Here is a 23,793-nt window from a genome sequence, read left to right on the forward strand (position 1 = left end):
GTCGTTAGTGAATTTATTGTTTATAAAATTACATATAACAACATTTAGTCAAAATTTTAGATCTACTTGGTGACAAGATTAGGTTGATAATCAAAAGAGCAAAGAAAGATTCGAATATGCGACATTGATCCGCAGCAACTATTAATGAAAGGACGTATGTGTGCCTATTCTTAAAATAGTAGTCTTTATGCATTTTTAAGTAAGAGTTTAAATGCCCTTATCACATTTTTAAGAAAACGGCAAGTCCTTTATTATTGAAAAGAAGGAAAATTTAAATATAATCACCTTATTATTGACATCATAATTTTTTATAATACCATCCAGTCAATAATCAGATATTGTATAGTCCAAAAAATGAAATTTCAACCTTGCAATAAGATATTTGAATCAATTTTTTTTATTCTGTTGCATTGTACTTACAAAGTTGGCGGTGGCAAAGCTAAAGCACAGTCCTCTCGAAGATCTGTTTTGTCAAATATAAAAATACTCTTATTGGAATCTTTATTAGTGTTTTATATTAATTAGTTATGTTAGTTCTTTGATTATATTTCAAAATTTTATTAGAATTTATCTCTCTTTCAACTCTAAGCTCTCTCGTCTTTTCATGTCTTCTTGTTAAAGTCTAATCTTTTAAAATTGAATCAATGAGCAATTGCAAATTTCAATAATTTCGTTTGTATAAAACAAATATCTTTTTTAAGTAATAAGTCTTATTATGTCCGTTATTGGATGTATCTTCAATTTCATATTAATTTTTTTGATAGATTTAATTTCGTATTAATGATTCACTCGCACAATTGAAAAGCATTTAATTAGAACATCGAAAGTTTGGGATATCATACCTAGTGATGTGGCATGCAATTGGCTGTCCATAAATTCAGCACATGACAATTAGATGATAGAATCAACGGTCATTTTTTTTAAAAAAAAATTAATTAGTTGTAATATTTTATCAACTTATGATAACATTATATTAATTAGTTGAGGTACAAATTCTATGAGCATAACATTAATAATATGATGAATAAATTTTCTTTTAAATATTTGAGAATAGATTTCGTTCCTTTTGAAATCAGATACGTCCCAAAGTGTATCATTATATAATAATTGGTCTTAAAGATTATGATCGAGATCGATTTCACGTCTAATGCATAGTAGTAGGATGAGAAATCTCGTCCTACGTGCCTATAACAAGCTTGTTTATGGTAATTAAGGTGAGAAATTCAAGCCTACGATACGACGTTGGCATGGCATTCGGTATTCACATTATTTTCTCGAAGACTCAACAAAACAGTACTCGACCCTACCCCAAGTTTTTCGCATGCATTATTGAGAATGAAAGGACCAGAAAAACAAAAAAAGAAAAAGAAAAGTAATCGATTCCTCGCTGTTCCCCTCTCTCAGCTGGACGTCTCTCCCCCTTATCCACGTGGCATTCCACGAATAGACAAGAGCAGAAGCAGAGGCCGGAGGCAGCTGAGTCTTCAATGTTGACGATGGAAACCGCCAACGGAACCAACCGTGTCACCCGCCAAAATGTGAAGACGGAGACCGACTCTCGCCTGAAGGAAGGAATCACACTGCATCTCTCTCGATGGAACGGCCTCCAAATGGCCGTGCAAAATCAATGGGGCGGCCATGACTCCATCCAAAAATTCCACCAGCTTGCTGCTGATATTCTTTCTTGGTTCTCTCAATCAAATGGTATTTTATTTTATTTTATTTCATTGACGTTCTCTTATGGACATCATGTTTCTTGTTATTTAATTATTTAGAGCCAATTAAGACCTATAATATATATGTGTGTTTCTTGTTGATTTGCACCTCTGCAGCACCTCTTGATGTCGAAGACTTGGAGACTTTGCTACATGAACGTATGCTGCTCTCTTTCAATACAGAAATTGAAGATGGCAGCATTGAGGAGGTTTTATTTTATTTTCCCCTTTTAAATCCTTAATTGATAACGTTTTCGATTTTTGGGGAGCCAATGCATGTATATTTTTGTGAGAGGGCATATCAGTTTTATGTTGGAGCTAATCAACTGTGGATGCAATTATTGATTAATTCTTCACTGTGACAATATAGTTTATATTGGGCCATGAATCTCAGACATAATATTTCTCTTGTAACATGATATTGATATAGATACTTATCACACGCCCACAACTCATAACTCATAATGAATGGATTTTTTTTTAATTTAATTATGATATTCATTCTCTTAATTCGTTTTCAGAGAATATAAATTAAACACATTAAGCTAACTTCTTTAAGATGTAACCCACACAAAAGTATTGTGGGGGTATTTCATTCCTCAATTAAAAATTGAGTGAAAGGCAGTCCTCTTCCTTACCCATGAGTGAGGAGTGGACATCCCTCGAATATTTGTGAGGGTTAAAATCTGGGCAGAGCTCCATTAGCATTTATGTAAGTTGGTCCCAGTAATAGTCTGATTTGTAAATATCAGTTATACTCTCATGTAATATGAGTTGTAATCTGAGCAATAGTCTCATGTAATAATAAAAAAAAAAACTTCCTTAAGATGTGAAACAAAAATCTGTCTGATTAATGATATTTTTGAAAACACTTAAATTAAAATGTGGAGACTGGGTATTTATTTCTACTTTATATATAAATGTAATCTCCACCTTATTGTTCTGAAACAATTTTCAAGTTTCAACTTGAACTTCTTGTTCATCATTTAGTGTTGTGGCTCCTTGCAGGTTGCAGAGCAACTGATGATTTTGCATGAAGACTACTTGCGTGGAAATCATTAAGAGTTACAAAATGTAGACAAAAGACTACTCAACTGTGTATGGAAAAACTCTTAGCCATTCATAGAGCAGTGCATCTTTTATAATCACTCACTACTACGTGTAAGCTTCAATCAATCATGATGATATTCACACACACATAATAAATAATAAATGAGCAAGAAGCAATATTTTAGGAGTACTACCAAATACCTTTATCAGCGTTTGTTCTGTAAAAGACAGAGAAGTACCAATACTGTCATAGCTTAAAGCCACACTCGTATCATGTATAGTAGTTTTTCATTCACAAGGTGTCTTGTAAAAATGATGTATCTTTTACAAAAAAAGGACTTGATCAATAGAATTTATATCTATAATGTATGTTTCTTAAGTTTATACTCATATAAAAATAATGTCAATACGTATTCTATTTTTAATCTTATACAGGCTAAGGATACATTAAAATTGGGTAATGCATTTTTTGTTGAAATAATTTATACTCAAAACTCCATGATCTTGCATATCCATTCAAACACATGTGACAGAGAGATAGAGAGAGAGAGAGAAGAGATCATGTAACTTGATTAGCCATGACCAATCGTTGCTGTCAAGCTCCTATTACAGCTTTCTATCTTGAACCAATTCTACAGGTTTCTGACTTGATCCAAGCTTGAAGTTGCACAGAGTACAGACCAAAGTCAAGTAAGAAAGAGTTAGAACGAGTGATGAAGGTGACTACATTCTTAGTCAAGCGCAAATGACCACATAGTGATCTTCAATGAATCAGAGTTACTTATATATTTGGCTGAGTGTAGGAATTCTCGTGTATTTTTTACAAAATTATCCATCTTGTTACGAGTTATAATAATATAATAAAAAGTTATATTTGTCCATAACATACTACTATATAAGGTATAATAAATTAATTCATTAATATAATATTTGATCACGTAATAAAAAGAGTATCAAAATTATTTCTTAATATTTGGTATTAGTTACGTACGTATTAATCTGATAAAACATAAAATAATTAAAACAATTTATGCTAGTTCATAACAAGTAAGAAATAAATATAACATTCTCTAGTTGTTGTATATGTAAGGTCCAATGAAGGTTTGAGAAATCATGTTGTGATAGTCTCTTGGGCAAGAATGAATGTTTTGTTATATTTAATAGAATTGAAGATCAATGTAATTTTGCATGTTTGGTATTGTTTATATATATCATTTGGTAAAACATCTTAAATAGAAAAAACAGATATGGAGCTCGAACATCGATAATAAGGGACTTCAGATTTGGGTTGACGTTTGATGTTTATGTGGGTTGTGTAGACGATAAGGCTGCAATGCCACACAATATCTTTTAGAGAGCTATTAAGTTATGTAACTTACAGTCCCTTAAAAATGATGTAAACAGTGGTAATAAGTGGTGGGATTTCACATGATTTTTGAAGGAATTGTAAAAATTACAGTAGCGGTAACTTAGCAAAATCCTATCTTTTTAGCAAAATCCTATCTTTTTATTTTATTGAAAAGAACTTCATTGTAATTTTGAATCTTTAATCTTTACAAATGAAAAATAATAATTATTATGAAGGGAAGGGGTAAAAAAAAGAAAAACCACACACACACACACATACACACACACACACACACACACACAATACTCATATGGGCTTTCAGCTCAATCGTGATGACTCAAATCTTAAGAAAGGAATAGCGAAGTTGGGTTTAGGCAAAGAAGCCCGAATAAGGGAGAGCGCGTGCACCAAGATTCTATCTTGAAATCGGTTCCATAACTCTTTCGGTTAAAGTTATACAAATACCCCTCACATAAGGCGAAGTGGAAGAGACACACAAGGGTAATCTAATAATTTCGTAATGTCACTCGTCAGACACTCGCTGCCAAGTGCCAACCGCCAAGTGTGTGCATGCTTGGACACTTGGGAGTTTGAGTTGAGTATAATAATGATTCGTACCCACCAGAGCATCGTGTCATACTGTTAATTCTTCTCCGTTGAGTCCATCTGATTAACTCTCTTCACTGCTCACAATCACAGTAAGGTCAGTGTTTTGATTCTTTCTTGTTTTCAATCTAGTATTGAAAACTTGGCGTTGATTTTACTTTCGTTGCTTTTACTTTTTGCTGTTTTTGTTATTGCAGGTGTAAAGTCTTTTTGGCAGGTAGCGTCAGCGCCTTCCATGAGTAAAACTAAACAGCTTAGTCCTCCTGAGTAAGTTTCTTATACTTTTAATTTTGGTGGGTTTTTTTCCTTTTAAAAAAATGGAGTCAATACATGGAGCATGCAATTGAAACCTATGTCTGTGAAAGAAGTGATGAACATTGAAGCATGCACGCACTGCAATGCAAGTCTGTAACCAGAAAAAGCTTCAATTTTGACTTCCACAACTAGAAAAAGCTCAATCTTCTTCTTCTGATATTCTTAAAATTGAGGCCAAATGATAACAATTTTGGTTTAAAATTGAAGGATCAGAAAACTATTGGCTGTTTCTGATTAGTTGTGTCTGAAAAAAAGCTTTTTTCCTTTTTTGGGAAAAATGATTTTTTTCTTCTTTTTCCTTGTGGGTGCAAAAATACACGTGCCAAACAGGTTATAATGGAGATTGAGCTTGTGATCTTTTTTCAATAATGCTCCAAAACTGGTTTTCATTTTGCTACATGAAAACCTGCTGCTGCTTTCAAATTATTTTGGCAAGCAGATTACATGGTAACTTGCGGAGCATTCTCTAGAGTTTACACTGGAGAGAGCAAAACTTTTTACTGAAATGTGATTCTAGAGTATATTTGCAAATTATATGGGTGCTGTGTTTGAAGAACATGAACTTAGAAAGGAAGAGAAGTCTAAAATCCTGGGCATCTTCAACTCTGAAATTGGGTATAATGGCAGATACACCTTGTGACTTTGTTTAAATGATCTTAAATATACACTGAAGCATGGAAGAAGAAGTCTTTCTTTTACTGCAAACTAGTCTTGCACTTTTACTTGGTTATAATACTTGTGGACTATTGGTTTTTTCAGCTGCTAAACTTTTGGAGAATGATATCCCTGACTGAAATAGTGGTTGCAGGCAAATGGTAAAGGAGGGTAATTTTCTTGAGCCAGTTCCGCCATTTTATCAGGGTCAAGGTTTTCCATATGCTCCCACGGATTGGCCAGGACCTGGAGAGACTTGGGGTTGGAAGGTAGGAAGGAGGATAAGTTCTTGTGGATACTACACTGATCGATTCTTGATTCCTCCAAGAAGCCTTCAGAAGCCTTCTTGTCCAAGATATTTTGCCAGCAGGCGTTCAATTGAACTTTATATTCTAAAAGAATTTCCAGATGCAGATATTGATGCATTTTTTGCCTCTTTCATTTGGAGGGTCCCGTCAACATTGTGGCATTCGACAAAAGGTGAGCTCAAAGTTTATTCTTATATGATATACGTATTTCTTTTACCTAATAAGATTTTTCTTTTCCAGATGTGAAAACGTTTCCATGTTATGCAGTGGTTTAAAAGAACAAAAAAAAGGGGCTATTTTCATATAGCTTTTTATTGTGCTCATAGAACATTTGACTTGCATGATTTGGAATACAAATTAATCATTAGTCTAGGGTTTAATAATTTTTCACTTTTTGAGAAGATGACTAGTGTATTTTGCTGTCTGTGTTTGGTATATTATCATGGTTTTAGTTGAATAGGTCGAGTTCAGCACCTCTCCTGCTTTTTTTAAGGAGATCATCTTGATATAATTGGAAATTTTTAACTTGTAACACTTATTGCAGTGAAAGCTGCCTCTCTTTCTCCGAAGAAGGTTGAAGAAGTGAAAGAAGAAACCCCTGTTACTGTAAGGAGGAAGAGGAAACATACTGCAGCTGCATCATTAGCAAAGCAACGAACTCGGCAATCTCTTAGACGATCTTCCGGAGTCATCACCAAAGATACAGACGGCAAAATTGACTCGTGTTCATTGAATAATGAAGCTGCGATATTAGGCAAGGATATGAAAAGTACCTCTGACTCCGGGGATGATCAACCTGGCTGTGATCCGATTGAGGGCAACAATTTCCGTGGAAAATGTATACCAGAGAACTTCGACAGCTATATCGATTCTATTGATGACATTCTTGCTCATCCTCTTTCAGAAGCCTGTTTTGCTTATGCTGGAACCAGTAGTTCTTCCCAAGAAGAAGAATTGGCTGAAGCTCAAAGTAAGCTCTCTTCTCTTCTTGATATGGATTTTTCCTTTGCTGGTCAGCTTTAAAAACATTTACGAACTTATACATTTAGCTTCAAACCTTCGGAAGGATCCCAATCTTAGTGCTGAAAACTTTTTTAAGTTAAAATTGATCGAAGAAATCCCATCATATGGGAAGGTGTTTTTAGAGAACAAGAGAATTACTGAACAAGCTAAAAATTTCTTTGCAGTTCTCGAGGCCAAGAAGGCCAAGGCTCTCTCACTCAAGAAAGAGTTTTATGAAATGAAAGACAATATATTTCAGCTTCAATCAGAGTTAGACTCCAACTTATTGGCTGTCAAAGAAATTGATGATCAGATTGCCATGCTTCAATCTGAACGAGCAGAGCTTATGGCAACAATCGAGTTTAGGAAGGCGGCCAAGGTTAAGTTGGACAATGATCAGCAGAAGGTGGTCAACGCTATTAGAAAAATTGTGCATGTAGTTCAGCTGGCAAACTCCAAAAAGGGTTGAATGGCAGCAGAAGAAGGAAAATCCAGCTAAGCACGAGGCTAAAATTCCTGGTAGATTTGGCTCTTTAAAAGGATTTTCCATTTAAACCATCCCATGCTTATATTTTTAATTTATGTAAATATGCTTTGCAAGTCAGGCTGATGTTATGGCTTTGTAAGGATGCTTTAGCTTTATCCTTGATGGAAATTTTGTTTCACTGCTATGTATCTCAAGACTCAAGAATGATATCAGCGGTAGAATTATCTGAAAATTTCGAAATAATATGTGCCGTCGGTTCTTAATTCTGGAGTTGTAGCAATCTGTATTAATGATTTAGCTCTCATTCCTCAGAATTTAGCTATTAGAATTTGATGTGATGTACCAATTCCGAATTTAGCTATTCTAGCTCTGTTACATGCATAACTAATATGTAGTTTTTTTTCCCCTTAAATGTTTTAGTCAGATACTGTTTGTTTACAAATTAATCCAAGTGTAGGGATAGAAAATGAGCGAAATCACCTTTTTCTTGGATTAGATGAGATAAATACGAGTAATACTAATGCTAGTGACAAATTCTTTACAAAAAATTTATGTGTCGTCTAGAGTTGCTTGGATGATTGTCATGGGCTCACATATTTATTTATTTTTTAAAAATTACATTGAATTTTTTATTTTCATCATACCAATATCGTAATAACGTATCATCTTATACGTAATAGTTTGTACAAATACTTTGTTGCTTAATATTACTCAGCGAAAATTATTGTCAAAATTTTGACCGAAAAACTTAATAATTTATCATATATAGATGGTATACCATAAATGAGAATTTGATTACGTTGATATCTAAGTTAAAAGAGAAAGTTAATGAATTTTTATGTAACATTGAATTGGTAGGTACAACGAAATCACAACTGCACTACATACCATATCATACTAAGTATTAGTAAATAATAATTTACCGAAGTTAACTTGATGTAAATTTTTAAATTAAATTTAGTGGCGCTGAGAATATGTATAATCCAAAATATATAGTGTGCGTTTTTGTCTTAATTGAATCAGTTTTCGCCGTTTTAATTCAGAGTTGTGTTCAAATTTAGTTCAGAAAATTTTAAATCAATTTTTTTTTTTTTTTTGGGCTTAATTCGGTTAGATTTAATTCTTGAAAATTGGGAGAAAGTTGAACCAAAACAATGTAAAAGACAAAGGAAAAAACAAAGAAAACTGGCGGTTGGATTCGGTTCTCAGGTTGGTTCAAAATTTTTCGGACTAAAAATTCTCCCAAGTCTTTATGCCCCTGGACCGCCAAGTAATTTAGACTTAAAAGAGTCGAGTATATCTATCACGTCTGCTAAACTTCTTAAGGTGTATTCATTTCATAAATTTCTCTATTTGGATAATAATTTTCAAAGTAGATAAAATATTATTTTTTATAAACAATTTATTAAATAAATAAGTTTATTAAATAAGTAATCTTATTTTTAAATTTTTTTTATTATAATCTTGATATTGTTTTTAAAAAATTTATCTTATTTCTACATAAACCTATGTTGTAATTGAGAAATAATGATCACACATGAACATCAAAATTTAAATGGTTCGAATTTTAACCTATATCCACGAGTAAAAACATAATGAAATATATTTATTAGTTAAAAGAAATTACAAGTATTGTACTATTTTATCTCACAACTCAAAACTCTAATACATTCAAACTCTCAAAACATTAGAATTAGAACTCAAAGCTCTCAATACTCTCAACTTACATCTTTTGGCACTCACTTGAATTAGAGAAAATGGATGAATGAAGAGGGCAAATGAGACCTCTATTTTGATATTATAGAATAAAATAAAATTTTTCAAATACATATATTTATTTTTCAAACTTACAGTAATTTATTAAATGTTCAACTATTTTAAAACAGTAACTTATTTGATTGGTCACTATAATTTCAATCACCAGAATCACGTGCCTAATTATAAATTTCATTTCCATAATTTTTAAAAGGGTTCGGCTATGTTGGAGAGTAATAAATAATAAATTATAAATTATAATAAATTTTTTACTATTTATTACTCATATACATAACTGAAATTCGTGTTCTACTTAGGTGGACTCCATATCTGTAGCGGTTTTAAAATACTCATTTAGTCATTTAACTGCAGTACTAATCTCATAAATTCACGATAATATGAATTTATTGCCACGTCACTGATCACTATGATAGGAAGGTCACTAGTCACTATGATGACTTGAAATATTCCGGAAACTGCTAGGGGTAAAATCGTCCTTATAACCCTTCTGTCATTTTCCAGTATTTAAATCGCAGGTGCCGATACCTGGCGAACAATGCCGTTGGAGCCATCCCTCACTGTCGCCCTTTCTTCATGGCTTCACCAGGTCAGCTTGTATTTGCATATCTGTACATATTTAGTTTAACAAATCCGTAATCCGTAAAACTCTTCTGAATCATCTTGTTTATTTGTTTTCAGCGCAGTGTTTGCTTGAAGCATCGAGATCATTTCTCTCTTTTGCTTATGTGAAATTTAATCTTGTTTTTCTTTTTTCAGATCCAAAACCCTAACTTTTTTTCTTTTTTGGTCCGCTAACTGATTCGTAAGTTTCAAGAACAAAGCTTGTCTCCGGTAAAATTTTGCTTTCTTTGTTCAGAATTCATGTCCTTTTTCTTTTCTTGATAAGTAATTCATATACTTAAGTGTTCTTTTATTCGGTTATTTTTTTTTCTTAAAGAGAATCTAAAGATTCCATTGGTTGAAAATGATTATTTATTTGAGCTTGGTATGATCGTTGTTTAAGAAGTTCATACATGGTTTCATGAATATATTTCCATATCCAAAACAAATCTATGTGAATCAATAACTATCATAATTAGGTTGTTTCGCAACATATATATAAGGAAGCTTGGCAGAACCTTTATTTTTGAGTGATTGTTGTTCTGTATGGGTTTACTGTTGAGATTAAAGTATGTAGTTTTCCAAACAGTGATTGAATATATTCAATTGCTTGTCACACAGAGACAAACATAGGGCTGATTTTATACACATGGCCCGTTGATCGATTAGGTTGTGGAACTATATGAGACAACAATTAATTTTGATGCTCCAAGCTTACAGTTAAGGGCTCAAATTATTTTGCATTCAATCGGCATTACGATGTTATTTATAGAAATCAATTTAATGGGGTTCTTGCTTTTTTGAATCACAAATGAGACCACGTGTCAAATACGGTTTTTTTGCTTGAAGTTTGTATTGCTAACTTTTAGTGATTTCCAAAATGGAATTAATGACAGCTCATCTGTGACATCTACTTGTCTGCTGGAAATGGAAATTGAACTGGGGGAGAGTGATAATACTAATGATAGTAGTGAAAGCACACCTAAAACAGATGGAGGTGGTCTTAACCTTGTGCCGGTTTCACCAGAGGAGTCTGGTGAAGGTTTGCCATATGCTCCTATTAATTGGCCCAATCCTGGTGATAACTGGAGCTGGAAAGTGGGAAGGAGAGTTACCAATACTGGCCATTTTCTGGATAGGTACCTGTGTGCTCCAAGACATCTTCCGCGTCTTGAAAATGAGGTGTTATTAAAGAAACGTGGTGCCGCGTTTGCAAGCAAGCTTTCAGTTGAACGGTATATTCGAACAGCATTTCCTGGAGCAGACATTAATGCATTTTTCGCTTCATTCAGCTGGAAGATCCCTGCTGTAAAGAATTTATCGAGAGGTCTTCTTTATCACTGCTGTCTTTTCGGTTGTCTTGTATGCATGGCAGCTTGAGTTTTATGGTTTTATATGTTAAGCAATTGCACTATGTTTCTGCAGAGCTGTTCTTTGGGAGCATGTTTTACAATGTGATGGAAGTGTAATGTAAAAAATAGATCATGAAAATTAGCTGTTGAAGAATTAAAAAAAATTCTACCTCTCCTTGGTCAGGGATAGATGTTTTATGGATGGAGGAGGATTACCCATTTAATGCTATCCAGACACTGCACTTGGGGAGAATAGCTGCTGAACCTAGAAAGCCCCAAAAATGCCTTGCATTTATAATGTATCTTTACCGTCCATAAAGAGTGAGCTGCGTACTAATTCAGATTATGAAACCCACATATATTATTACCTCTTGTAACTGTTTGCATGTAGATCTGAGTGATTAGAATCTTACACAATAGATGCTCAGCATAGCTTATATCTGTGCAACTGGTAAAAACTGTCTTTTGTAGTCTTCTTATACTCTTTTTTGTTGTGTTTAACTTTTTACATTTCAGTGATGATCTTCTTGTGTTACACATCCTGTTCACCATGCTCATGTATATGATTGATGCTGTTGTTTTTTCTCTCTTATTTTTACATTTTCAATTTTCTTCATTAGCACAGGTAAGGCAAAGGGATTTACTTCCTTTCCTCCAGTTTCCAGAGAAGTAGCAGAACACTCTCTCTCTCATTTACAGTCTGAAGGCATTGGCTGTAAGGCTGGAAATAAGATGTGCAACAGTTTACTGGTACAACCAGAAAACCCTTCCCTAGCTGCTGTGCCTTGTGAATTTTGCTGCAACGAGCCTCGGTTCTGTCGTGATTGTTGTTGCATTCTTTGTAGTAAGACTATTAGTTTGAAACATGGAGGTTATAGTTACATCAAATGTGAAGCAACTGTGGGTGAGGGATATGTATGTGGACACATTGCTCACTTGAACTGTGCACTTCGGTGTTATATGGCTGGGACTGTTGGAGGAAGCATTGGATTGGATGCTGAGTACTGTTGCCGACGTTGTGATGCGAAGACAGATCTGGTTTCACATGTTACAAGATCTATTGAAGTCTGTAAATCTGTTGATTCCCTGGAAGACGTCGAGAAATTTTTAAATCTTGGTGTCTGTGTTTTGCGTGGATCACAGAAAACCAGTGCGAAAGAGTTGCTGATCCATATTGAACAGGCCATTGCAAAGGTAAAGCTGATGATTCTTTGGTAGAAGAATGCTAACTCTCTTCAAATGTTTATCTTCATCTGCTTTTTGGTCCAAACCAGCAGCATGACCAGTTCATATGTAATATTTACATCAGCTCAAGTCTGGGGCTTCTATTGAAGATATCTGGAAAGTTGGAGACATTGACGTGGCTATTTCTAAAGGTAAATTTCCAGTACATCTTTAGCCCGTTTGGGAGTGTGGTGAGGTAGCTGGGCTGCTAAAGCCCAGCTACCAAAGTGTTTGGTAACACTTGTAGCTGGGCTTTGGTAGCTTAATAAATTTTCTTAACTTCTACTCCACAGCTGTAGCTTTTACACCACAGCAGCTGCAACTTAAAAGCTACAGCATCTCACTCCCAAACACATCCCTTATCTGAAATCATGACCATCCTTGCCAACAAGTCTGCATTCTTTGATGCAAGATGATAATGTAATTAGTTGAACTGGAATAAACATTTGTTGTTGGCAGATTGTCACGCTGGCTTAGAAGAATGATCTTTTCCTTTAATCATGCACGATAAACCTGACCTTACCCAACCTCATCCCACCCCAAGAACAAACAAAAACTAATTCCCTGAAAGGTTGGAGATAGGGAATTCCATTCCTAAACCTCCTGCTTTCACTACAATAATAGTACTCCTGTGCACTTTTCTCTGGAACAACAAATAAGAACTCTAATTGTCATGCAAGGATCGTGCTGCACTGGCTTTCACTCTTGATTAGGTCACTTTAGGTATATGTCATAAAACCTGTAGGTAAGTTGGAAAATTGTGTTTGTAATGCGTATAATTGCAAATATTCAGGTTGGATGAGAAATCAAGAGAATTCCTCTTGACATGCGATATGTATTTTTGTGTGAAAAGATTAATTAGGGGTCAGTCCAAATATGAAGATGTCTTCTGAAGTACACTAGGGGTGTATGGAATGATAGGAATTGGCTGAATATACTATCACTATGATTACAGACACCTAAATGGAGGTCATAGACCATGTTGTTTGAGTCTTTAGTTATTTTACAAAAACGGTGGAAATTATTTGCTTGATAGCAAGGTACATTAGTTGCCAGTCCGTATGTCCACATTCGGTAGGACATTGTTGCACATTATTATTCGTCTGCTTCTCTCTGCCTTTGTTATTATTTACCATTGTTTTTTATTTGTTTATAAAAGGCACATCTCGTGATGAAAATGCCATAATGGAAGAAATGAATCTTGAAGATCTAGATGGTAGAACGAACTCAGAGCCTGTAACGCTCATTTACTCTGATCACCTTAAGGAATCTCAAAAGCTTGAGGAAGAGATTGATCAGGTTCTTCAATCACTGAGAAAGTCACAAGAGTGTGAATATAAAGTTGCAGAGGAAAGTCTTCATGTGCAGAGAAATTACCTTCATAATCTGTATGAGCAACTCAATAAAGAAAAGGCTGAATTGGCACATCGCACATCAAATGCTGAACCAGATGAACTACTGAATGCTATCTTGAACCGAGAGGATCAGATCAAACGGGAAGTCTTAAAACTTAGGGAAATGGAAAAAGTGGCCAATGGATTCGGAAGGGCCTCCAAGAGGATACTGAAGGAATACTTTGATACAGAAATTGAGGAATAAAGACAACCGTGTGGTTTAGGATGGGTTCAGTTTGTCAGCTGTACACAATTTTTGCTGTCAAATTTACAGGTTTTAGCTCAACTTTATTTCAGTTTGATCGGACTTTGTCTTCACTGGACTGCAGTTAACAAGTTAGAAGGCTCTCATCATGTCAAGTCGAAGTTACAACTTCACAGCCTCATTGTAGTTAGTACTGGGCGATTGTAGATCAAAAAAAAAAAATTTCATTGTGTAGCAAAATTTTTTCATATGGTAAAATTATGGTACATCTTGTAGCAATATGTCAAGAGGGCACAATTTTGTACAGGATTTTTTTCTGGTAGACTTGACAGAGGAAATAGGGCAAGAGTTCAATTTTGTCTACGTAATTCTTGCAAGCATTGTGCTAACATTTTTATGCAACGGAAACAATGTAAGGGCTGCAAGTGATGCAATTGAGAATAATTCTGTAGATGAGATAGTGCAGGTGCCGCCATTCCCTGGAGCCGACGGCATAAATTCTTGTCCACCTTCAGTTGCCCAAATGAGCCGTCAACAAAATATGAAGGCTGCATCTGTGCTAAGTAAAGATTCCAAAGACTGACTAAAGTAATGAATTAGATTACAAACAATAGGAGGTGTTTGGTCCTGGTTGAATTGTGCAGGGGAAACAACGTAGATTCAATTCTATATTATTGGGAATTCAGGATCAAAAAATGATATAATCAAATATTATAGTGAGAATGCGATCTCACTTGCATCATGCTTGAATCCTGAATTGAATTGAGAGATTGTAAGCATGAATGCCGGCATCTAAATTTGCAGCATCAAGCAAGCACCTAATTGCCCAACCAATACTCATTCCATTGATTTGACCAGTGTAATGGAAGGCTCAAACAGGTGTAAAGCAGAGCTGAAGAATGCAATACAAAAAGCAAGTTACTCAAAATACTTTAAAGGAAATGTAAGTAGATTATTCCTGGGTGTAAGTAATCCATAAAAATGCTAAACCAGAAAGTACAATTTAAACGGCCATTCAGCACCACGAGAAAATTGAGATTAGATCCAGAAGAAAGTTAACAGGAATATATTTGGTATAAAACTAAAAGGTGTCCACAGAGTCATAGACATCTGTTAACAAAATCTTCTAGAAACAAATAAAAAAAATTCCAATGACAAATTTTCATAAAGACAAGTGTATTTTGAATGACTACATTTTATTGTTCCAGGCAAAAAGTAACAAGGAAAAAGACATCCAAGTGGCAAGGATCATTAGGTAAATCAGGAACACAAAGAAGAAGGTGATAAGGAAATGCTAACTCCAAAAGGTAAAGAAGAGATTGAAAACTAATGAAAAGAAAGAAATCGGACAAAAACACTTCAAAGATAACATTCTATATACTAATTGGCAAAGCAAGACATTTCTTGAGCACCAAAAGCAAATTGCGTATTAAACACTTTTTAGGTCCAAGATTTCATGGCTTTACTCAAATACACAAGCGGACAAGGAGGATATATCCTTAACCGTTAGGTAAAAGAGGAGCAATTCTGCGAATGAAAAAGTGAAATAAAGCCTTCACTTCACCACAATCCACATTTTCTTGATTGAATCTTCTCGCGAGGTCAAATAAAGAAACAAAAACATGTTATATCCTATGAATCTCTAGACTATGTCAATGCTACACAAATCATATAAAAATATAAGGCTCTAATCAATTACTGGTGAAAGAAAAACGAAGGAAAGAACAAAAAACAAAGATCGAGTGACACACTTCTCATAATTCAGCAGACAAAGATACGAAAATCTCTACTCTATTGAGACATTATACTAAGTTAAAAAAAAAAAATCAAATTATGCACCCAATGCAACTTTAGACACGATATTCATAACTAGATTTGAATACCTTTCTTTTCACACAAACAACCAAATGAGAGGAAAATAGGATGGACTTTATTCTCCAAAACACCCATAGCACAACAAAACCACCTCGTATTTACAATTAAACGGCAATGACTGAGGAAAAAAGAGCAAAAAGGTTCTTCACAATAATGGCAAGAGCTAAAATCAAGAACCATCTACGGTTCCATTGCCACCATAATGCAACAACAAACGCAACATTCCTTGATTCATTGAAGCAGAAACTAAACTTGCAAACTAATGTTCCACAAGTAGTAACATAACATAAATATAAAATATAAATAAAAATATCATAATTTACTGTACAAGCACCAGCCTGTTATTCCCCATACCTCCTCTAAACTCCCCGTTTTCGCTACCATCACCTCCACCGCCACCATCTCTCTCCTCTAAACCCTCCAAGCCGCCACCTTTGGGCACTGTGACTATCAGCTCCCCATCTTCGAAAACCGCACTCGCCAACTCGGGCCGGGTCGACTCGGGCAACCTGAACCGCCACATATCCAGCTCCAGCTCATCCAATGAAGACAACTCCACACACCCATTTGGCCTAATAACAATTTTGGTCACCCCGGGATGGATTTCCACCATGTGGGCCCTCACTTCACCCATACCGTCCGTCTCAGCAACGAACTTGAAATAATCCGGGCTCTCCTCGACCGCCACGTCAGCGTCCGACCGGAATGGAAGCTCCAAGACCCGGGTGAAGATATGGGGCAAGCGGCGGAGCTTCTTATTGTGAAACCCAGTTGAAAGATTTTGTGGGTTCCTCAAATTGCTATTAAAATTGTTCAGATTCATGTCAAAGTATTGGATGGCGATGTTGTTACGCTTCTTTGTAGGCACAGGATGAACCTTCATGGTGGTTTCTTCCTCAAGCTTCTTGCTTTCTTTAAGAAGAGAGAATGAAAACAAGAAAGAAGAAATAACAAAGAGATATAATAATGTTACCAAAGATGCTCTTCTTGAAAAGAAAGGTGATGAATTGGGGATTGGAATCAAAATTTTGTTGGAACAAAAAGGCAAAATCATAAAGGAATGGTGGCTAAACCCTAACAAGATTGAAGATAAAAGAGTGGATTTTTTAATTTTGTGTGTGTTGAATGGGAAAGAATTTATTTATTTATTTATTTTTCAAATTGGTGGGGGAATGAATATGAAAGGAAATGGAAATGGAAATGGCAAAAAGGGTGATGGAAATAGAAATGAAATCTCCTTTTCAAGGAGGAATCACTGAACAAGTAAACGGAAGATGATGACTGATAATTGCCCCTGTGCTTCTACGAAATTTCTTCCAAGCCATTATTATGTTTGGGTAATGACACTGAATCCCCAACATTTGTTCTTAACTATTTTTAGGACATAGCTTTGTTCATTTGTATCAAATATATCCCCCGCTTTTTTTAGTATTAACTATTAACAATGCAAATTTTTAATGAATTTTGTAATGGGCATTTCTTCTGTGCAAGTTCAAATGAGATCGTTTATTTTTAAATATTTTTAAATAAAATTAATTCTTATTAATGAAAAAAAGATTTAAATTTTTATTTTTTTATATAAGAAAAAATAATTTATTATCTGACTATTGTATAATTATCTCTTAATCTTTTATGAGATTGCTCAAATTATTTTATTTCAATTGCTTAAGGATCTATTTGATACAAGTGAGGAAATTATGTCCTAACTTAAGAAATTAAAAAAATAAGGGATCCAAACTTATTAATTTATTTTTATTCTTTATATAATGATTTTGTGTTACTCGAACTTAAAACTTTAATTTAAGATGTTCATTCAATGATTTTTAGACTGTTAAAAAGTTAAATTTGCATTAAGAATATAAAATCATATAAAGAATAAACTTTTATTAATAATTGACCTCCATCATGGCCCTCCTGCAACATGATAAATATTATTCCATCACATCGAAAAAATAACATGATCGCAGGATTTATTATTATATGGTTTCCCCCCATTTTTTATTCTTTTGACATTTTACAATGGAAAGTAAAAAAAGCCACATGAAACACACAATTCTTATACTTTCCAATCCCAAACCACCCCCCCCCCCCCCCCCCCCCCAAAAAATTTTTTTTTTTTAACCTTTCTGTTTTTATTGGCACAAAATTTCTCTCAACTTACTAAGATTCTGCATTATTTTAAATAAATTCAACACTCTTAAAATTAGGCATATGAAATAAATAGTATGCAGCTTCTGTTACAGCATGTGACGCACAGAACAAGACCATCGCATTTAGATATTAATTTAACTTTCAGTGCTTATTACCATCAGCAAGCAATTCGCTTAAAATAGATAAAAGCAATTACCTTATAATAAACCGTTGAAACAGATAAGAGACACTTGACATGATAAGTGTCTTTTTCAGATAAACGTTTCAAAAATAGTTTTTCCAGCATTTTGAATAAATATTGTTAAAAATTTTAGTATAAGCTTAAATAACGAGTATTTTAAATAACGTAATTGTTCATAAAAAGGGTGAGGTTTCGAGATCTCAAGAAGATTTAAGGTTCTCATCTCTTCTCGAGGTTTTACTATGATTATATGGATTTAGAAAGACTCAATAATCCTAATTTTTCTTTAAAGAAAAAAAATTGAGTAAGTAGCCCTAATTATAAAAAAATCGATAACTTAAAATATATTAAGTGAGTGGGAAAAAAGAGAGAGGGAGAGAGGGGTAGGGTCAAGACAATTTCCTTGTAAGGACAAGGAAGTAGGATGCGATGAGGTAAGAGGCATGAAAGATGAAACTTCCAAGAAATGACCAAAAGAGTTTGAAGTGAGGCAAAACTCTTGCTTTACTTTTGGCCTAACCCCGTGTGGGTAGGGTCAAGACCAGAGCCGTGATAGGTGACAGTTGTTTTGTTTCATGCAACTCATGTTCATCTGCAAGTCCGCCAAAATATTGGCCCCAGAGCTACCACGCGGTGCTTACATGGTACAAGGTTTTCACCTCTCATCGGAAAATTGTAAACTCTCAAGATTTTGATTCTCCGAACAGAAACGTGGAGGATCCAGACCAACAAACTTGGAGGATCAATGGCAACAGCAGTTTTGTAACACAATCACTCTCCAAAAATTATGTAATTAAGTATTTAACATCCACCATACTTGTATAATTAAGACCGACTAATCTTTGATTAATTCTTTTGCCAAACAGCAAGAGGAGGAAAAAAGAAAAGGAAAAAAAAAAAAGTTACAGACTTACAGTAGCACGCAAATAGTTGTTAGTCAAACCCTAAGTTTCCAGAGTTGAATCCGACCAACATGAATGTCCAATGGGTTAAACTTACTAATCATCTATGCCCTAACTTCAGATCAGTAAATTGTTCAGCAAAAGTGATCAATATGCTTTCATCTCAAAAGTAAGATGTCAAACTTGCTCCGCTAATTAACAAATAAAACATCACTGAATTCAGTCAAATTTACAATTCATCAGTCAATTTCAACTTGACAGAAATGAGTTTATTGACGCTAAATGTAGCTGACAAAGGTTCACCTTTCAAACATGCATATAAAACATTATTTCTGTTCCACTCCCCTATGAAGTTTCCCCATTCAATGTTCAATAGCCAAGCCGCTGAGCTTATGCACGAACAGGATCTGGAGATAGGTCATTATGGCGCATTCTACGCCGTCGAAGAGATCTTTTATGACTGCGGGACTGTGCTCCACTTGGCGTGCTTGAGCTTTTGGGATGACGAATCTCCTCTGCTGTTGCCATATAACCAAAAACACAATCTAGAGGGTCTCCCATCACATCAACATTAGGTTTTAGCTAGAAGAAGGAAACAGGTTAGCTAATAGTTAACGAATTCAAAATCAATAGAACACAGTGCATTTTTGCCAACTGCTATTTGATTCATTTCCGTGGAATGCTTGAGCATCTCACCTCTGATTGAGATGTATATACAAACACAAGAAATGAAAAGATAGCGCCATACTCTTATCCACTTGCTCACCGGATCATACGCTTTGATAAAATTCCTAGATATGTTGGTGACAATAAGTCGAAAAGCTGGTTGCAACTTGCCAATTATGGTAATTTATGAAAATCACTTTTTCCTTTCCTTTTCTCTGGAACTAAACAGGACAGTGATAAATAAACTGGCACAAGCATCTTCATTACTCTTAATCAGGTGAATTTATTACAACCATGTAAGAAAATTTTGAGAAGATTTCCCTTCAATAGCATGGAGCACAGATATCACTAAATCATAATAAATGAAAGGTTAAGCTGGTAAACTCACAGACACCGGAACTTGCTTGGATCCGAACTCATTCTTTTGGCTGCCGGGGTCATTCTTTAAGCGACTGTCAGCCTCATTATAGGCCTCAGTGTGGGAGTCACTATGGGATTCACCTTGTGAGTCACTCTCGTGTGTTCTTTGACTTTGAGGAACATTATCACTGAAATAATTCTTATAACGCCACCTTAACTTTGGCTGATCTAAAGCTGAATCATCATAAACTTTCTCTGAATAAAAATGTTTAGTCATAAGCTGCATTCCCCAAGGATTATCACGGTATTTGTTCACCATTCTGTCATTTAAAATATTATCAAAATGTGAATACAAGAACAAGATGCCAAGAGCAAAACAGAAGCAAAAATATTGGTGAATATTAGAATATAGTTTTCTAGCAAAACTAAACACAGGAAATGTAAATTCAGTAAGAATCAGTAGAATTCAAATGTCAGAGATTCTTCCCCGTTTGTTAAAACACCTCGAGTTTAAAGAGATGGGGGGAATAAATACACCATTGGTCTGCGAGGTTCTTGGTCTAATAAAAAGCTGTAGTTATCATAGAACAAAACTGCACACTCAAGTCAAATGCATGACAAAATAGGAAAAACAGAAAAGACTGGTAGATGCACCAAAGACTTTGCAACTATAGATCTTTATATGCCAATACTATAGTATAAAAGTCCATGTTGAGTGCACACACTTCCAGACATACACAAATTTCATTAAGGAAAGAAACAAGTTTACTGCCAATCAGCAAACTAAAAGAGGAAACCTACATATTTGCTAACTCTTTCTGCAGCCGGCTTCCATTAGCTGCAAGAATCTGATCAACAGATGACTCAATGGACCTACCAAACCTCCATAATCCAAAGACAACAGCAGCTCCTGCAATAAAGCAGGACTTACTGAACATGGAAGGTATAAGATTAAAAATAGAAAGTTTATATGTTATTTCAGCATATAAAATTTGAAATACTTCCAACTTTAGGAGGAGGATGCTTTTCTTACCTCCTGAAATGTTGACTCGTAAAAACTTATTCAGCTTCCATGTTGCTGCAAGAGAAGCCTAAGAATTATCAAAATATTGCAAGAAGGAAGATGAAGAGTGGGTAATCAAGAACATTTGAGAAAGGAACTGAGATTGTGTGAATGCTGAAAGCACACACACACTACAAGAGCAGTAGAAGAAATAATAACTGCAGCAGCAGTAGTATCACCAGTTATCTGTGCACAATATGATGAATGTAAAACTATTGTAGACTAAAATCCTACTTGCTAAATAAACACAACTCTTAGCCAAAGATTGAATCTTCAGATTCAGAAAAACAAAGCTTACTATTGCACCCAAGTTAGCAGATTAAACTGAGCCTACAACCAGAATTTCATCAAAAATAAAACTGAAAATTGTTTAAATGGAACACAATAATAATGCCAGTAGGTATCCAATATATCATAACATAAGTTCAAAAAACATACCCAACCACGTAATACCAGATCCAATAAGAAAGCCAGCCGTGAAATCCCTTAGAGCTCTCGATTTAGATGTCAAAAGAATATTTGCTTCCCCAGATGTCAACCTCTCCTACACAAAACCACCTGTTTTCAGAACACAATGCAGCAGTACCAACAGCAAATGACTTCCTTTTTTTTCTAGAACAAGGAGCAACAAGACATTAAAGTAAAATCATATTAAAAAATTCATCACCGATTTATTCCCAAGCATTGTAAAAGCAAGCACAACAGAGCTAAAAATGCCCTTTTGATAAAAAAAACCAAAATATGCTTCAATTAACCAAATTTAGCCCAAGAAATTAACCATAAAAGAAATAACTAAAAATGCTGAACCCAATTAAAAAAGCCGAGGAAAAAAAAACTACAATTAACCAGACCCTAGAAACAAATACACAAACAGATGGTGAGCTATAAACTAAGGGAAAAGAAAAACCTGTTTGGTCCTGAGAACCTGCTCGAGTTCAAACAGAACTTCACCCATTACTCTTCAGAATCAGACACACCAGATGTTTCTTCAATCATTAAACGCTCGCAAACGAACTGTGATTGTTTGTGCTACCGCCCCCCCATTGTTTGTGCGACCGAGCGGGTGCCAAATTGCGCCATAAACAAGAACAACCCACTGGGTCAGAACCTGGGCCTGGCCCAATTAAAATACGAGTTGACATATTGTCATCCCTCTTAAAACCCCTTGAAAGCCCTTTCCTAAGAGAACCTAATAAAAATAAATTAAACTTTTTCTTTACACCTATTTTTATTTCTTAAATACCCTTAATTCCACCTTCTTCACTGATAATTCCACAGTTTCGTTGCGATACCAGAATATGACCTTCCTTCTTCGAGATTTTATTTATTGAAAATTTTTTATTAAAATTTGAAAATAAAACCTGCGTTATTGTTTATATTTTTTCTACCTATATTTTCTACGACTTAAACCCTATGGTTTTTTTTTTCTTTATGAAATTATGATGCGTAATTTTCCGAATGATAAAACGTGGAGTGATTATAAAAAATAATTAATCAGTTAACCAAGAACCAAGTATTGAAGTGAGTAAAGTCGCTGATCTTATAGTGAGTTATTATTATGTATTTTTTATCATGACTAAAATGGTAAATATGAAAGGATTATTATTGTTCTTTTATGTATTTTTTATGATGCCTAAAATGGTAAATATGAAGGAGAGATTTTATAAGATATTGGAAAAAGCTATTTGCACCGAATTAAACTCCGAATCAAACCCCGACTTCAACGCACCGTTTCACTTAAGCTAAAAATGCACCGTTTGTAAAGTTATCTTTTTTTCGTTATTGATCGAGGTCACACCAGCCACAACCAAAGTCATCCCAAAGTACCCCAGCTCCCGCCACTGTCCTTCTCAACTGGGTTGTTGTCTTTTGTTGTTTTTTTTTTGTTGGGAATTTGCCTTCTTTGATTATTTAGTTAACCTTTTCTTTTTTTCTTTTTTATTGTTTTTGTTTATTGAATTAAAGCATCAAGTTCCTCTTTTGGCCATTTAATTCATTTTCAACTTGTTTTAGTAATTTTTCCTCCGCCTTTTAATTTTTTGGTGAGCATCAATTCGTTACTCTGGCTGTAAGTCAAATTAGAATAAGTTTTTTAACTTTTTTATTATTTAGATTTTTCTCTCTGTTTTGTCTTAAATTGATTAGAGTTTTGTCTTAATTTTTTAATTTAATTATTTTCTGGGTTTTTCATTTTTTAGTTGGAATATGAATTTCAAATAAAGATCAAATTTTAAAATTGAGTTATAAGTTATTTCTTCCTATTTCAAGTTGCTTTAGTTTTAGGATTTTGAAAGTGGGGGTAATCTGGAAATGTTTTGTGGGTTTAATCTATAAACAATCATTTGAAGCCGAGTTTGAGATTGAGAATGGCTGCTAGAGTGGAGATTGATGAAGACAGTGAGACTAACAAGGGCAGCATATGGGTCTTCGACTAGAAGCTTGATCAGCCCATGGATGAAGAAGCTGGCAGGCTTAGAAATATGTACAAAGAAATATGCAACATGGGTTATAGTGGTTTGATAAGCTGGTTCTATTTGAGTTGGTGGTACTCTGTTTCTT

At 34.6% G+C, this 23,793-nt stretch overlaps 4 protein-coding genes and 1 pseudogene across 7 annotated transcripts; 3 read left to right on the top strand and 2 right to left on the bottom strand.

Moving 5' to 3' along the window:
• Window positions 1-1,402: 1,402 nt before the first annotated feature.
• On the top strand, window positions 1,403-2,860 carry LOC18033325 (pre-rRNA-processing protein TSR2 homolog). Its single transcript, XM_006419887.2, has 3 exons — window positions 1,403-1,704; window positions 1,833-1,924; window positions 2,724-2,860. Exons 1-3 carry the CDS (start codon window positions 1,488-1,490, stop codon window positions 2,775-2,777), a joined length of 363 nt encoding a protein of 120 aa, XP_006419950.2. The 5' UTR covers window positions 1,403-1,487; the 3' UTR covers window positions 2,778-2,860.
• Window positions 2,861-4,707: 1,847 nt separating this feature from the next.
• LOC18032884 lies at window positions 4,708-7,751 on the top strand (annotated as a pseudogene).
• A 2,001-nt stretch (window positions 7,752-9,752) lies between these two features.
• LOC18032997 (protein OBERON 1) lies at window positions 9,753-14,480 on the top strand. Of its 2 annotated transcripts, none has more exons than XM_006419891.2 (6): window positions 9,753-9,847; window positions 9,940-10,092; window positions 10,758-11,188; window positions 11,839-12,407; window positions 12,523-12,589; window positions 13,597-14,480. In XM_006419891.2, exons 3-6 carry the CDS (start codon window positions 10,789-10,791, stop codon window positions 14,034-14,036), a joined length of 1,476 nt encoding a protein of 491 aa, XP_006419954.1. In that variant the 5' UTR covers window positions 9,753-9,847; window positions 9,940-10,092; window positions 10,758-10,788; the 3' UTR covers window positions 14,037-14,480. The 2 variants fall into 2 exon arrangements, with proteins under 2 accessions (XP_006419954.1, XP_024034504.1); XM_024178736.1 differs by having other exon boundaries at window positions 9,756-9,847; window positions 10,018-10,092.
• An 88-nt stretch (window positions 14,481-14,568) lies between these two features.
• On the bottom strand, window positions 14,569-17,183 carry LOC18033280. The gene is made up of 2 exons (XM_006419894.2): window positions 16,266-17,183; window positions 14,569-14,928 (listed from the first exon to the last, which is right to left on the bottom strand). Exons 1-2 carry the CDS (start codon window positions 16,963-16,965, stop codon window positions 14,855-14,857), a joined length of 774 nt encoding a protein of 257 aa, XP_006419957.2. The 5' UTR covers window positions 16,966-17,183; the 3' UTR covers window positions 14,569-14,854.
• A 1,704-nt stretch (window positions 17,184-18,887) lies between these two features.
• LOC18031507 lies at window positions 18,888-22,331 on the bottom strand. 3 transcript variants are annotated; one of them, XR_002907119.1, is made up of 7 exons: window positions 22,142-22,331; window positions 21,673-21,778; window positions 21,205-21,249; window positions 20,973-21,081; window positions 20,200-20,491; window positions 19,449-19,727; window positions 18,888-19,336 (listed from the first exon to the last, which is right to left on the bottom strand). XR_002907119.1 is itself a non-coding variant. In XM_006419897.2 (6 exons), the coding sequence occupies exons 1-6, from the start codon at window positions 22,187-22,189 to the stop codon at window positions 19,536-19,538; spliced, it is 792 nt and encodes a 263-aa protein (XP_006419960.1). In that variant the 5' UTR covers window positions 22,190-22,331; the 3' UTR covers window positions 19,290-19,535. The 3 variants fall into 3 exon arrangements, 1 of the variants encoding a protein (XP_006419960.1); XM_006419897.2 differs by having other exon boundaries at window positions 19,290-19,727; XR_002907120.1 differs by lacking the exon at window positions 18,888-19,336 and having other exon boundaries at window positions 19,697-19,727; window positions 19,912-20,491; window positions 22,142-22,330.
• Window positions 22,332-23,793: the final 1,462 nt, after the last annotated feature.

This window comes from Citrus clementina, unplaced genomic scaffold, assembly GCF_000493195.1.
Source record: "Citrus clementina cultivar Clemenules unplaced genomic scaffold, Citrus_clementina_v1.0 scaffold_9, whole genome shotgun sequence".
Lineage (NCBI taxonomy): Eukaryota > Viridiplantae > Streptophyta > Magnoliopsida > Sapindales > Rutaceae > Citrus > Citrus x clementina.